The 16130-nt window shown below is 39.3% G+C and overlaps 1 protein-coding gene and 1 long non-coding RNA gene across 2 annotated transcripts in view; one reads left to right on the top strand and one right to left on the bottom strand.

The window, feature by feature from the left end:
- Positions 1 to 16130, top strand: part of CDH8 (cadherin 8) — a 170621-nt gene that overhangs the window by 125941 nt on the left and 28550 nt on the right. The window contains exon 8 of the mRNA XM_042438309.1: positions 13363 to 13484. Coding sequence (XP_042294243.1) covers positions 13363 to 13484 — 122 coding nt within the window. The remainder of the gene's footprint in view (positions 1 to 13362; positions 13485 to 16130) is intronic.
- Positions 9138 to 16078, bottom strand: LOC121914689. Its single transcript, XR_006100561.1, has 3 exons — positions 15280 to 16078; positions 13324 to 13440; positions 9138 to 10002 (listed from the first exon to the last, which is right to left on the bottom strand). It is a non-coding gene; the product is annotated as an uncharacterized LOC121914689 (long non-coding RNA).

Genomic DNA, 16130 nt, shown 5'->3' with positions numbered 1-16130 from the left:
AAAGGCAAACCCCCTTTGAACAAATCTGGCCAAGAAAACCCTGTGATAAGGTCACCTGAGGGTTCCCATAAGCCAGAAATGACTTGAAGATGCACAAAAACAGGATTGTGTGATGAAAATATTTCATTCCAGTACCTCAAGTTTGGGCAGTCTCTAGTTTTGTGGAATATGATCTACTTTGCCATTTTAAACTAGAAACCTGAGATCTACTTCCCAAAGTCTAGTGCAAAAGACAGATAGTACTAAGAATGCATTTCATTCAAGAATTCTGATCCCAGGAATTTGGACATGAGGACTGTACAGAATTCAAGGCCATTACACTGAAAACTTCACTGATTATAACTGGGATCTTTCATTGCAGCAGTATAATTTAGGATGATGGTGGTGGGATTGTGAATTCTGCCACTATCACCAGAGGTCTACCAGTGGATCTAGATCTACTTCATGCCCACTTTGCTTGTATGACTTTAAGCAGATGAAGTTGCAAGTGTGAAATCAAATTGATTCAGCTTCAGTGTCCCTTATATGACATGTCCAAAATTTGGCAACCGAACAAGTACACGTTCTTTTTCCAGTCAGTTTCTGCATCAACTCCCAATTTGGCCATTATTGGATATGAAAAATCTGATTGATTTTTTTTTCCAAGGTAGAACACTACAGACCGAAGGACTTTGACCTCACTTCCATGCTTGGTGTGAAGTCAAAACTTGAGGTGTAGGAGAGAAAAATCTGTTGCTAAATTGCAGCAAAAGGGAAATTGACCCCATGAACTGATTTTTATTTTATTTTATTCGGTATCAGTCTAGAGAAAGGCTTTGTGAGTAATGACACAAAGTGGATCAAAATCTCAAGGGTTCTGGCTTGTTGGCCAAATGACCTCTTTATATCTTTGGTGGTGCATTTTGTCTTTAGAATATATATTAAAAAGTGAACTTTCTTTTCTGTTATTGACATTTGGCTTGAAATGCCAGTGAGTTGGAACTATTTCCTGCATTGCAAATACATGACTAGGAACTAACAGATGTCATATATGAAGCTGAGTTTGAAGCCCTTGTGGTAACTTAGCACTTCAGACCAGGGATGCAGAAGTGTGATGGGAATGCAAAGCAATTTTCAGATCAGCCAAGTGCTAGAGGACTGCACTTTTTAATGTTTTTCTTCTTCTTCCAGTTGTTTTGGTTGTGTTTGTTTCAAAAACAAAGGATACTGAAAATATATTCGAAGTAGACTGAAATAAGTAAAACACATTTACTTTCCATTTTATTAAGTATTAATAAATTCAGCTGCCCGTATTACTGACCACTCAGACTTAATCAATATGGCTGGCATCTTCTTCAATATTTATGAAATTGTAAACTAGACCTATGATCTCATAACTTGGGGATTTGCTTTTATAGTTATTAATGCCTTAATCTGACCCAAAACCTGAGTCTTAAAGGAAAAGATGCCTTAGCTAAAAGGTTTCTAAGGTCCTGAAGATAGGAACTTTGGAAAAAAAAATGACAATTGGAGCATTCTCATGATTGCAGGGAGTGATCATAATTTATCAACATTATTATTATTATTATTATTATTATTATTATTATTATTATTATTTCATAGACTCATAAATGTATACAATTAGAAAAGGCTGAAAGGATCATCTAGTCCAACCCACTCCTATGCAAAGGGTACACTGCTACATATATAACTCAAGACATGACCAGCCACCCTCTGTTTAAAAACAGGATAGTTGTTTGGACAGTTGGAAAAAGCACATTTCTTAAAAACTGGAGAGCAAAGAACTTTGGAAAAATTGGGAGCTTAGGGTAATTTGTTACTTTGTAGTTCATCGCAAGGTGACAGAGAGAGATATTGTTCTTTTGCAACTTACAAAAATCTTCATACTACTTTCTGATGCTCTCCATTCTTTATTGGTTGGCACAATTCCTGTATGTTCCATTGAAGGACACTTTGTCATGAAGTTCTTTCTCTGACATTTTTTGCAAGTCATCCGGAAAGGAACGGCTGCTTTTGGAATCCCATAGAGCAATGCAAGGAATTTCTAAACAGAAGGAAGAGGATAACCTTTTAGGGAAACATTTCAAATTAAGAGAAAAATCCTTACCCCATTTTCTGTATCTTATTCTCTCTGGGAATAATTATCTCAAATGATCAGAGAGAAATGAAATGCAAGACATTAAGTTGACTCACCAGCAACCTCAAAGTAGGTACAGTAAAGGTTCAGAGACTTTCTGCAAGCGGCACAATAAATGGATAGTTCTTAACAATGGAGCTGATTATGAGAGCATTTGCCTCTATGAAGGTGTTTCTGCAGCATTCATTTGACAAGCATAAGGAATAACTATCTTTAAATATTCTACATGAAAGCAGATGCTGTTGTGGGGATGCTTCCATTTATTCTTGGCTAGTAGTCATGTACGATTTTACCACATAAGCATTAGTATATATTAATCTTCTTTGAACCAGTCTCAGCTGTTTACATATTTTAGGGATGTAATTCTTCAATAAAGTTTTATGGAAGCAAAGAATTTTGGAAACATTGGTGGTTGGGATAGTTCATTTGTCATTCATTACAAGATGGCATATAGGTCCAAAACACATTGCAGAAATAATCCAGTCTGAGACCGTTTTAACTGCCCTGGCTCAATGCTAGGGAATCCTGGGAACTAGGATTGTGCGAAATGTAGCCTCCTCTGTCAGAGAGCTCTGATGCCACAATACACTACAATTCAAAAGATAGCCTAGTATTGAGCCAGGGCATTTAAAGTGGTCTCAAACTGGATTATTTCTGCAGTGTGTTTTGGACTGTAGATATTGTTCCTTTGTAACTTACAAAAATCTTCATACTACTTTCTGATGCTCTGCATTTTTTATTGGTTGGCACAATTCCTGAAGGTAGCAACAAGTAATTCCAGCAATTTTCTTCCTGCTGCAATTCAAAAGAACCCCAGACAATTTTAGAAGGCTATTTGTGATATGCACAAAATTTGCATTTGGTTGTTTTTCACAGACAAGGGATTTTCTGTACAGAAAATAGGATCATCTGCATATAATATAATTTCAGTGTATAAGTATTAATTCTCATACATAACATCCTTCTTTCTGTGCAGGAAATCTTGTTTTCTGCACACAACTACCACATATGAATTTTGTGCAGAGGAAATTCCAAAGTACAAGGATTCAGATCAGCCCAGGCTTCTTCTCAATAGGGTTTCTAACACCTGAAAATCATGATTTATAACAATTTTCCAAATATTTTTAAATTATTCTTTCTACTCTTAACATGTTCAGTGGCTGGAATCCTGTTAGCAGTATGCACAGATAAGTTGTGCTATGTGTGAGAACTGATTTTCTGTACAATGTTTGACAGAGGTATCCAACAGAGGGCAGCATAAATGACATTACACAGGTGGGACCATTGCATATCTAGTAGCCCATTAAAGTACATAGAGTAGGGTATAAATGCATATTGCTTCCATGCATTGTTTTTGCATATTGTTTGTAGCAATTATGCAATGTGTTGCCTGTCATGTGAATTAACCATTGAGCCACATACATTGAACTATACTGTTATTCAGTATAGGTGTTGTGCTTCATTAATTCAATGTAGGATCTTGGCCAATGTGTGTCCTCTTTCCACTTTTTGGCCACACTTTGTTATGTAATTACATTTGCTTAGGACCAATAGGGTTATGACTACAGTCTCCTCCATGCACAGCTGTGTGCAACTACAACTAAATTCAAGAGGGATTACTCCAGAGTAGACTTGATGCACTGTAAGAGCACTTCACTCTCTGTTGTATTGTGACTTACTAGTACCATCCAAAACATGAGTTAAGTCTTCATAAACTTATTGGTTTCAGTAAAGAATGCTACTATATAGAGTTATAAACTGTGTGTTTGCTATAGGAAACCATAATAGAACACCAACAACCCAACTGTTGCTTGAAGTGTCAAGTTATCCCATTTTATCTCCAGCCCAAGAGATAACAAATTAGTGCATTTTATGCTTCAGCTTTAAGTGCACAATTAATATTATTTTGATGGTTCTTCTGTTGCTGTAAGAGGATGAAGCATGGTGTGTTGTTATTTTTAACTTTCATAACATCCATTTCACTAATGCTCGCTATATATAACATGCTGAGGACAGTTTGATTGCTCAAGGTCTGAGACTGGAGTATTCAGACTCTAGAGCTCTGCTTACAGGGTACTACTTTTCCACAGTTGTCTACATTTCATAATTATAGCTGTTCCTAGCCATACCTTTCACTTGCAATTTCTGTCTTGGTCTCAGTTTTGATATGTTTTCAGTTAAAAGGATTTTTGGAAGAAAGGATTGGAGAGACTTCTGTTCAAGACTGGGGAGACCCATTGCCTGCCAGCATACAGTGTTGGTTGGATGGGCCTGTATGATTTTTTAAACATATTTTGCCTGATGAGAAAACCAGTGGAACTTCAAAAGCTTGTATAATGTATTTGTGTGCTTGTATGTGTGTGTGCATGTGTGCACTTAATGAAAAAAATAGTATCACTCTTTTGTGGTTTTTGGATTATGTTGTATTGAACTTCCATAGTGCCTGGCAGCATTATGTTTCCAACTTCAAATCCATGATGAGGATTTAACTGAAACTTCCCTCCCATTCTTCCTCCCTTATTGTCAATAGCTTGAGGCTTCGGGATACAGCATAACTGTATAACCTCCACATGTTGTGATCTAATGTTTTCTTTAGCCGGTCACAGAATATTTTTTAGGGAAAGAGATAATGCATTGAGAAGATGCAACACTATGCTTGACAGCCACAACATATGCCCTCATTTCTGCCATCTTCTCCCACAGTTTGCCCACTGGCTCTATCAATAAGCATCCCATACTGAAAGGTGTGAAGTGGGATTCTTCATCATTTCACTGGAGATGTTTAGTGGAAGCTGTAGAACCAGCATCCCTGAATGCAGAGAGGATTCCTGTTCAACCAAACACACACAAAAATCCTCTTTCAGACATTTCTGTTCAATGCAAAAAGGTTGTTGGTAGAACCAGCGGGGCTTGTTAGGACAGAACCAATGTACATGACCTACCCGCTATCCTTTTTAAAAACTCTAAAGAAGACCTTTGACAGAGATAGTGAACCCACAGTCCTTCAAATGTTGTTGGATTGTAAATCCCATTGTTCCTTACTATTGGCTATGCTGGCTCAGGCTTGGGCTTGGACTGATGAGAGTTGCAGCCCAAGAGCCACAGATTCCCAAATATGAAAATGGCAATACAGTGCGTCCTCGCCTTATGCGGGGGATCCGTTCCGGATCCCCCTGCATAAGGCGAATTCCGCCTATGCTCGAGCCCCATTGGAAACAATGGTGCTCGTGCGCGGTGGCGCGGCGGCACAGGTGCATGCGGGGCGCAACGGGCGCATGCGCCCATTCAATTGAATGGGATGCACCGCCCCTTCTGCCCCGTGCGCGCCGCGGCTTGAGCGTGTATGCTCAAGGCCGCGTATGGCGTGCCCGCATATGCCGCGCCCACATATGGCGCGGGTGCACTGTATCTGCATGTACAAATGAACACAAAAATCAGATCAAGCGATGGAAGAAAATCACCTTTAAAAGAACTGTCTTTCAGTGGCATTGCAGCCCCTTTATTGTGGTATACACTGTAATATAATGTCAGTGTGTGTGTGTGGTATGAAAAAAAGATAATAGAGAATATACTTTTATATTCTGCATTATCTCAGATCAAGGCTGGGTGGATACATTATCCTTTTTTGTCACCAAGCCAAAAATGATTTTATGTTTTACTAAAAGTATAAATATAATAACCGAACTGTCATGCTATGCATTCTCTACTGAAAAACATGATCTTAAGAATATAAATCATGTGGTTTAAAAAAAAAATAGCACGGGAACAAATTAAAGTGGAAAAGACATATAGCCGAATTACACTGCAGATTATTATTTTTCAATTACACATAAATTACAATGCCACAGATAGTTTGTTCGCAGCTTTAACTTTTCCCACTTTATTTTCTCTCTCTCTCTCTCTCTGCAAGACTGCAAGGAACATAATCGTTAATATGAGAGTTTTGCTCATTTTCCTCCTCACACCTTGTATAATTGACTTTAGTTTGAGTATGAGCAAATTTCACTACAATAATATCCTCCCTGTTTTGTTCCAGCCCTCCCTGTGAATTCCAAAATCTGTGGATGGTCTCGTTTCATTATATATAATGGTATATTAAAATCATGTCCCTAAATAAAACGGCAAAACCAAGGGTTGTGTTTTAGATTATTGGGGGGGGGAGGTATTTTCAAGCCATGGGTGATTGAATCTGTGGATACAGATTGGTGGCGCAGTGGTTAAATGCCTGTACTGCAGCCACTCCCTCACAAACCATAAGTTTGTGAGTTCAGTACCAGTGAAAGGGCTCAAGCTCGACTCAGGCTTGCATCCTTCCGAGGAGGTCACTAAAATGAGTACCCAGATTGTTGAGGGCAATTGGCTTACACTATGGAGTGCTTAAATGCACTGATAAGCGGTATAGAAATGTACTTGCTATTGCTACGGAAAGCCAACAGTAAGGGTTTTTTCACTGTAAAAAGAAAATTATATATTGACCATTAAAAAAGCAGATCACTGTTTCCCCAAGATTACTCTTCTCTGGATCAAACCAGGTCCATCCCTTCACATATAACAAATCAGTCATCAATCATACAGTAAACCCCAGGGCCACGGACATTGGGGGATCTGAAAGCTGATTTGTCTCACATCCAAACCACAGCTCTATGCAAGCCCCCCCCCCCCCAAAAAAAACCCCTAAAAGTGACTGGAGAATTGCATGCACATTATTATTATTATTATTTTAAAAAAACTATTTGGGATCCAAAAATGGAGGATAGTGTTAAGAGGGCATCTGAACTCACTAGAAGCTCTAGGGGATATAACTCTCCATTTCAAGCTGGCTTGGGGTGAGATGGCAGTTCCAGAGGTCACATTGGAGGACTTCATGTGCCACATGCAGCCTGGCCAGTTCCTACCCTGGATCTTAGCCCAACTTAATAGTAATATTTTTCTTGTTCAAAGAATTTTTTGTTTTATTTTGAAAGAAAAACTTTAAATGCTCAGATATACAGAATATGTGGAGATGTTCTAAGAAGGGAACAGCAGTCAACTATAAATTGATGAGTCCCTAGGGATTTACATCCAAGTAGCTTGTTTGTGGAACAAGAATGTTAAGTTGCCCATGACTCAGGTGGCAAGCAATGAATATCCTAACCAAGAATACGTCTGTTATTGGTCCTTCACATGAGGGGTTTCTAGGCTTACAGATGTTCATCCTGCTCAGAAGTTGTTTTTCTCCAATAACAGCAGTATTCTCAATCCACTCATCTTACATTCATAGCTTTGTTGTTATTGTGCTTTAATGCTTTCATCTTAGCACTACAGTTCCAGTCTTTTAAATTTCAAGCAACCCAGAAATGAAGTGTAACAGTGTATTTTAAAGAGAATGGATTCTGTATATTCAAGATTTGACTGTGTACTAGGTACATACCACTAGATCATAGAATCGGAGAATTATAGGCCGGTTACACACCGGCACTTTAGTGCGTGACGAGCACGCACTAGGATTACAAAAGGGCGGTGCTTCCGCACCGCCCTAACCCTAGTGCGTGCCCGTCACGCACTAAACGGTGGCGGCCCTTCCATATGGCCGCCGCCGTGAGGACGTCACGGCCGTGCCGCCTCTAGATGGGGCGGCGCGGACGTGACGTCCTTGCTCCGCACCAGGGCGCTTAGTGCGCCCTGAACACGGAGCAGGAAGGAGTTCCATTTCGGAGCTCCTTCCTGGTTTAGTCCGCTGGGCGCAGCCTTCAGACGGCTGCGCCCATCGGACTAAAAGAGAAAGGGGCTTCTCTTCTCCCTGCTGCCGCGGGGTGTCCTTGGGTCTTGAAGCCCCAGGGACACCCCTTTTCAGTCTGCGGGAAAGGGGCGTTCTGCTGCTTCCCCGCAGCCCGAAAAGCGGCGGATCGGGGCCTCAGCGGCTGCCGGTGTAGCCACTGAAGCCCCGATACTCCGGGGAAAGGGACGGGTCCAGACCACCCCAAATGGGTGGTCTATAACCTGCCATAGAGTTGTTTGGAGTGGGATGGTCATACTACACTAAATCCATTGAAAACAATGTGGCTTAAGGTCATGACTGATTCAATCCCCATTAATACTATAGGCCTGTTTGAAGTAATTCTGCATCCAGCCTACTGGTCAGAAAAACAATATAATGCACAGAAACATGTATAAGGTAATGATTGTCAAATAAGTGAAATATTTACATGAATCAGGTAAACCACACCAAACATAAATACCAATAACAGATTGAACAAGAAAAGGATGAAGGGAAGGGGAGAAAAAAGGAATGTGGCAGCACCTTTAAGTTTAACTGGTTTTCATTTTTGCATGAGTTTTCACGGATATAATCTTCACGGATTTTTCACGGATATAATCGTCAGCTGCAGCACAGAGTGATAGTAAAGCATTAGATAGTAAAGCATTAGATTATAAAACATAGATTATAAAACATATTTATATAGTTGTGGAAGTCGGACAGAATGTCATAGGATCCAAAAACATGCAAATGATGTCTCTTGTCCTAATTTTTCAAAGGGCCAGGAAAGATGTCACTGGTCTTTTAGATCTTTCAGATAAGACAAAAACATCAAACTTATCAATAGTGGCTGAAATTTAAAACTTGACTGGAAAAATCATCATCATTGTTGTCATCATCATCATCATCATCATCATCATCATCATCATCATCATCATCATCATCGCTCTCCTAAAGGAGTAGGAAGGGGACTAGAGATTTGTTCTAGGAAACAAGGGCCCCATACAGACAGGCCAAAATAAAGCTGCTTCGGGGCACTTTGGAGGTATGATGTTTCAATGATGCATGCGTCCTAAGAGTCCGGAAGATGCACCAAAGCTGTGCTCTAGTCCTTAGGACTGGACTGTGGCTTTGGCGGGGCTTCTGGATTCTTAGTATGAATGCATCATTTAAACAGCATGTACCTCCAAAGTGACTCCAAGCAGCTTTATTTTGGCCTGTCTGTATGGGGACAAAAATTCACAGATGTGGGCCACTCTGAAAAGGACCTGTTCCTGGATAACAATTCTCACTAGTGGACAAGAAAGCAAGCTCCAATAATGTTACATAGATAACATTATTGCAGATGATCTTTCCATTAGCCTTATCCTCAGCCAATTAGTTCTTTAAAGGTAAATATCAGCACAAAACAAATGGGCATCTGGGAGAAAACAGGCAGAATAATCCCCAGATCTGGAGAATGTCAGAAGCATCCCCAGTTCTGCCTTTCCCCCATTAGTATGCTCTCTACAAAAAAGCCAGCTTAACCTTACTCTTGGGTTTTACTTTAGTACCATACTTGAAATTCGATAATGTATCTTTACAATGCATCTTTACACGTTAGCCCTGTTGCTCTGTACACTGTTTTCTGCAGATTAAAGATTGCATTGAGGGATGAGGGAAGAAAGGCCCAAACAGTACAGAATAAAACCAATCTCTTGGGCAGGCAGGTTATCTTGCAAGATCCATCAGATACAATCTTGATAAATATGTATCTGTATGGAGCTATCAACCCCTTGCAAGCTTAAAGTAGAGTGGTGGGCAGACAAAAGAATCTTGGAAGATTTAATGTTTAAAAGTCTAATGTTATTCTTCACTTTCATAGAAAACTGTTATTTAAAAAACATTGAAATGTACCTCATTTTGAAAGCAATGTGCAGTGCCCATCTGATTCATTCTTTTTCCTAATCTAGCAAGTGATGTACATGGATCTCTTTAGTGGATAACTGTACAAAAGTATTTTTGCTCTTTCCTCTGCTTGGAAACATAAGCTTTGCATAAAACAATACGTATCTTAAAAGGGTGAGTTGGGATTGAGGAAAAACCCATCCTGAAAGCCAGCATTACTAGTTGGGAATAATCATGTTCCCTGCAAATGGAAATGTAATGCATTAGAGGGAAGAGTGGTTGCAGAGTGTATTTGCATTACATTGTCATGACATTTTTATATCACTTTCAGTTTCATGACCCCATCCTATTGAATTATATGATTTGGAGTTAGGTGAGGAGAATTTGGGATGATTTGAAGGCCCCTGAACATAATGTCTTCTCTCTATTTTCCTCACTAATAATTTTAATACATTTATAATATCCTGTCTTTCCCCCAATAATAGGCAGCAAACAACATTTCAAAACAACGCAGATTTCAAAACATTGCAAAAGTTTCATGAAGACACAGAACATTAAATTCGCATGCTCTTTTCTTTGGTTTAAATTGATATCAATGGAAGATCAGACAAACTGCTGGGGTTGTACTGGATGTCCTCTCGGGACCCCTTCCAACTCTAGCAAGTTTAACTGTAAGAACTGTTGAGAGGCAAATTTCTCATACATTTGAATGAATAGTGAAAGAATTCTTTACATCACTGCCTGGTACATCCACCACCACTTTGGGTCATCCACTTCTGAGGTCAGAATGAGGTGTCTAGCTTCAACCACATGAATCATTTTTATGTCAGAGCAAGTGACCCACATTGGCGGATATGCCAGTGCCTGTGCAGACAATCACTTTGGTGCAGGAATGGAGGGCTTGTTCTGACAGGTAACAAGTATGTTTTTAACCCATTTGAAGAGTGTTATACCCATTTCTAGTATGGAATGTGCCATACTAGACATATTAGATCATCTGGACTACTTTCACCAAAATTGGGATGTGGGACAAGCATTGTCTGAACAGGATGGCATCAGAACAAGAGGGGAAACAAGCCTTTTTGCTTGTGTAGACAGGATCTCAGGTTCAATTCTGCTGGGAGGACCTATGGGAAACATGGTGGGAATTAGTTATATTAAATCAGAACTGACCCAATATATTACTCTGTATGGTCTCATCACCTTGCAATCTGTAGGTTTCTTATCCCAGGAATGAAATTAACTGCATTACATGGAACAAATAAATAAACAATTTGTTGCAATTGTTGTAGTATGAAGCATAGAGGTTCCAATCGTCGAGGGGTATCCCTTTATGGGAGATTTTCAAACTTGACGAGTTGGTCTCTTGTTTAGCAAATTAATTTTTTAAATGAATTCTCATCAAGTTTCTAATTATAATATCTTTAGATTTAATGTTTGCATTTCAGATGAAAGACAAACATTTTGGGGGCCAGTCACGAGAGGCATGAATAATTTCTTCAGAAGCTTATCTAATTAATTACATTCCTCTGTAATGTCTCTAAAATTTGAACCACCATCATTCCATTAATTTAGATAAAAGAAAACCTTTAGTGTTTAAATGTGACACTTGGCACGGAGAATTCAGTGCCTTTATTGTTTATGTATTTTATCAAGTCCAGATAAAATGTGTTTGAAATGTTGTGCGTATTCGGTGTGCATGCAGCTATATCCCTTTCCAAAAACAAGAAGTTCAATGTCATTTCATGTTTAATGCACACACATCTGGAAAACCCATTCACTGCATGAAGTCGAATGAAGACCCATGTGGAAAGTGGTTTGTTTGATTATCAACCACATTTCTTGATCAGATTGATAAAGCTTCATGTACAACTTCAAAACTAGAGATGCAATTCTTCACTAAGCTGCTTCTTGAAGGAAACAACAAGTGATCTTAGCAATGTTCTTCTTGCTGAGAAAAAGTGTTCAAAAACTAGGCGGTTTTCCAAGCCTATTCACAATATGGTATGAATTCTGTGCAAAATTCGCACATCATTGCTATACACAGAAACATATTATTTTTATCCAGGAAATATTTCTTTGCTGAAATATTATTTCCTGCAGTGAAAATTTTGCTTTCTGAGCAGAAAATGTTGTTTCCTATGCAAATCACCTATGTGTGAATCTTGCACGGAAGAAGTCCCCACTAATGATATTTTCTGCCCTCCTCACAAAAAGCATCTGCACAGGGAATAATATTCCTACATAGAAATACAGTTGGCCCTTCTTATACATGGATTTTTTATACACAGATTCAAGCATCCATGGTTTGAAAATGTTAAAAATATATATAAATTTCAAATATCAAATGTTGATTTTCCATTTTTTTTATAAGGGACACCATTTTGCTATGTCATTATATTTAATGGGAGTCGAGCATCCATGGATTTTGTTATCCATGGGGAATCTTGGAACTAAACCCCACTGGATAACAAGGGTCCACTGTATTTCCTGTACTGAAAATGCTGTATTCTGCACAAAGCCTCCATGTGTGATTCCTGTGCAGAATCGATTCCATGCTGAAAAGACTCTCACCAGTCAAAGTTTCTTCTTGTCAAGGTTTCCTAACACAGAAACAAAAACATGCTTTTTGGTAAATTTTGAATTTTTTAAAAATATATATTATTTCCATCCTATTCATAACAATTTATTTCCTTTCCATTCCATTTTTACCTCTCCTACATAACCCAAGAGTTTATCACATGGGAGGAATTTCTCTTGATTTTGAATGAAAAGAAAGTGGGGCCAGAATGCATTCACGTGAATTCGCTAGTTTAGCAAATTTACGTGAATTCGAATTGCATTTGAACTGACTTCCCATTACCTGAAAATAGCTTGCCATTGCCCGAAATTGTGTATGGTAGTCTATCACGCAATAACGTGAAACCCCATGATTGCGTTCGAACTGACTTCCCCTTGCCCGAAATTGCATTTGGTAGTCTATCACGCAATAACGTTAAACACCATGATTGTGTTCAGATTGCCATTGGATTATACCTCCAATTTCCCTTGTCTGATAAACTCCCCAGTTAGGATATTTCTGTTGTATTGCTTTGTGGGGTACCCCCCGTTTTTTCTTTTCCTTCCCTGCCTCTTTCTTTTTTTACCAAGCTGAAATAATAGATGTGCTGTCAGGCTGGCTAATAGAGTAAAATGGCAAAGATAAGAAAAGAAATAAATCTTAAATGTTTACATCCTCTCTTTCTCTTGCAGAATGCCCTTTATCAATAAAACAAAGCAAACTTCCTCAGGAAAATAAATAAATAAATAAATAAATAAATAAATATCTACCAATTTAGTCCAAGAAGGTGTTCATCAAGTTAATCTCCAGTAAATGCTGCTTGCAGTAAGGATTTATTTGTTGCCACCCTTTTGTGAAATGCTGCCCGTTCTTATTCATCCCCCACTTTCTCTGCTGTTGGATAAATCAGCCCAAGTAGAAAAGGCACAGCAAGATTTCAGCAAGTGTCTTCTATCTACTTTGGGTCCTTTATGTCATTAGTATGAAAAGAAGTGTGCTTACCTCTCTTTTTTTCCCCATGCTGTGTTTTTCTTCTCTTAGGAAACCCCAGTCAAATATCTCGAGTGCCTGTCGCTATCAAAGTTCTCGATGTAAATGACAACGCTCCCGAACTTGCATCTGGGAATGAAGCATATTTGTGTGAAAATGGAAAAACCGGAAAAGTAAATATCTCTGTGTTGTCCACACTGTAATTTTTCACTCAAAATTCTCAGTCTGCTATTTGTGAGTCATACCTTTCCCCCAAATCAGTGGGAAACTGAACGCAGGAACCCGATTTCTACTAAATTAGGCCATTGTACCTTTTAAGTCCATGATCTCTGGAGTTCCTTGACTAGCAAAAACTGTCTAGAGCAGGTAGGCTGAGGAATATATGGCTCTCCACATATTTATGGACTGCAGGCACCAGCAGGCTTAGCCAGTATAACCAAAGATGAGCAATGACAAGAGCTTTGACCTCACAACATCTGGAACACTGTGCATTTCCCTTGCCTGGTCAGGTTTCCATCACTATTCTTTCTAGGCCTACTAGATATACTTCTAGCTGAAAATTCCAGGTATTGAACCTCGAGATTTTTGATACAAAGTGCATGTTTCTATCATTGAGCAACAATCCCTTCCATGTGGGTCAGCACTGGAAGCAGTGGGAATGTTTATGTGTATATGAAACAGCACATTTTTAACTGATGTATGACAAAAACCTAAGAGAACCAGTCATACAGCTAGCGGAGTGACACAGAGCTAGGCTGGAGTAGAAGCATCACAAGCTCAAACCACTCAGTTGGTTGGTGAAGTGTTGGCTGGACTGAGTGGAAAATGCTGCAAAGAGGAGGATGAAGGTAGTGGCTCATTTCTCCATAAGTGTAGTACTTTGCTAGGTGGAGAAAACAGAAACGGCAAAGAGAAGCAAATTGGCTCTTCTCAAAAAGTCGGTGATGGTGCACAGCAGTGATTGTGGTGATGGAGGCTGCGGCTTCCTCTTCCCCTTTATCTTGTGGGATATGAAGTGAGACAGGAGCAGTCTGGAACCTACTGCTAATGATGATGCTGTTGCTGCAGCCACAACACAAATCCTCTCCACTCAGCACTAGTTCCATATTGGGGAAGGTAGAAGCCATGGAACTAGCACTGAGCCAAGGGAGACTGTGGTGGTCGCATGGCCAAGTCATGCATCAGTGCTTCACCTTTTCCTCAGAAGGAGCCACCCAAGTTGTTGGTGCTGTAGATGTTTTCCCCTGTAACTATACTCACTGCTGTTGTTTGTTTGTTTGTTTTAAAAAAACAACCTTGAAATTAAGACGGGAACATAGGACATTCTAAAACCAGATGAAAAAGCAGGATGCAGATAAGTAAGCATGGCTCTCCCACCTGGAGAGCTGTACTTCACTCAATCCTGTTCTGGATCAATAAAGAGAAAATTGATTCTCCATTTGTTACAGTATCTGCTTTAAGCAGAACTTGTAGCAACTTGTTTTAATATGTGCATGCTTACACAGAAGATTGATACTGGAAAATAGTCAGTTAGAGAGAGAGAACAAGGTAGTATGGAATGTGGTTTGTGAGAAGATGTCTAAGATAGCAGCACTCCTGCAGAATGCAGATACGTATTTTGGAGATGTGATGTTGTCCAGGCCCCAAACTTTATCCAAGGTCTGCTTCAGCCATCGGTAAAGAAGACATTCGTTTCAGGCTGCATCAATGCAAAAGAACCTAATCTGCTAGGAAGCAGAATAGTGGAAATGAAATGGACTTGGATAATGATGATTATTATTATTCTACTTGTGAAGGCACTGAGTGACGGAAATCCATGGCTTTGTAGCTACCTAATTTATTCTGGATAGTGACATTTTAATTTAAATAAACAGCAGTTGACAGCATGACACTAGAGTTGTTAATCCAGCTATTCTTGTGCCTCGTGGGTGTTTGGCATTAAATTCACCATTTACCAAAGCAGCTTACCTGATAATAGAGTTAGAATTTGTTCCTTATTGTGGGCCTGCACAAGAACCTATGTATGCCAGGATTTGATTGTTGCAGCAATCCATGTTTTCACCTTCCAGCAGTCATTTCCAAAACTCCTTGCCCTAGTTACCCAGTTATCTGAAACACAAAACAACACATCATTAGACAAAACACTACCTATTGATTCACTGAAGAATAAAAAAACAAGTAACTAGCAAGTGACTGGGACCAATACATGTAATGGCAAAAATAACTTGGCTATAGCCTGTAAAGAGACCGCTGCCATCCCTGCCCCCTATTGCCCCCTTTAAACTTGCTTTTCATATAATTATAGCATTTGTAGAAATGGAAAGTCAAAAAGTACCTTTAAGGTTCACCCAGTCCTCTGATGATCCAAGAAATGTACATCTTAAGTATCTCTAACAAATAACCACCCAGCTTTGTTTAACAAATCTCCAGCTTCTCCAGCACAAAAATCTCCATCACCTTCTGAAGCAGTCTGCTCCACTGTCAAACAGCTCTTATCATCTGTAAGCTCCTCCAAATGTTTAGGAGGAAAGAAAATACCCATCATCAGCATGATAGCCCTTCAGATACTTGAAGAAGCCTATCATATTACCTGCCTTTGTTGTAAATACCTGCTCAACTCTATGTAAGTGAGCAATAACTGGAGAAAAGGAGATGGCACATGAGCTTCTGTTCACCTGCTCTTTTTTCTCTTGGTAGCTGTGCAGATTAAATCCAGATAAACAGGGAAAGCAAAGGGACAATGTTGAAAATAGAGATAGTTTATAGTGTATGGACATTTCCCCTAAGGACTCCCTGAAATACTGCAGATAAATGTAGTT

The sequence above is a fragment of the Sceloporus undulatus genome, chromosome 8, assembly GCF_019175285.1.
Source record: "Sceloporus undulatus isolate JIND9_A2432 ecotype Alabama chromosome 8, SceUnd_v1.1, whole genome shotgun sequence".
Classification (NCBI taxonomy): Eukaryota; Metazoa; Chordata; class Lepidosauria; order Squamata; family Phrynosomatidae; genus Sceloporus; species Sceloporus undulatus.
Note: the sequence above shows the minus strand (reverse complement) of the source record. Positions and strands in the feature narration are given on the sequence as shown.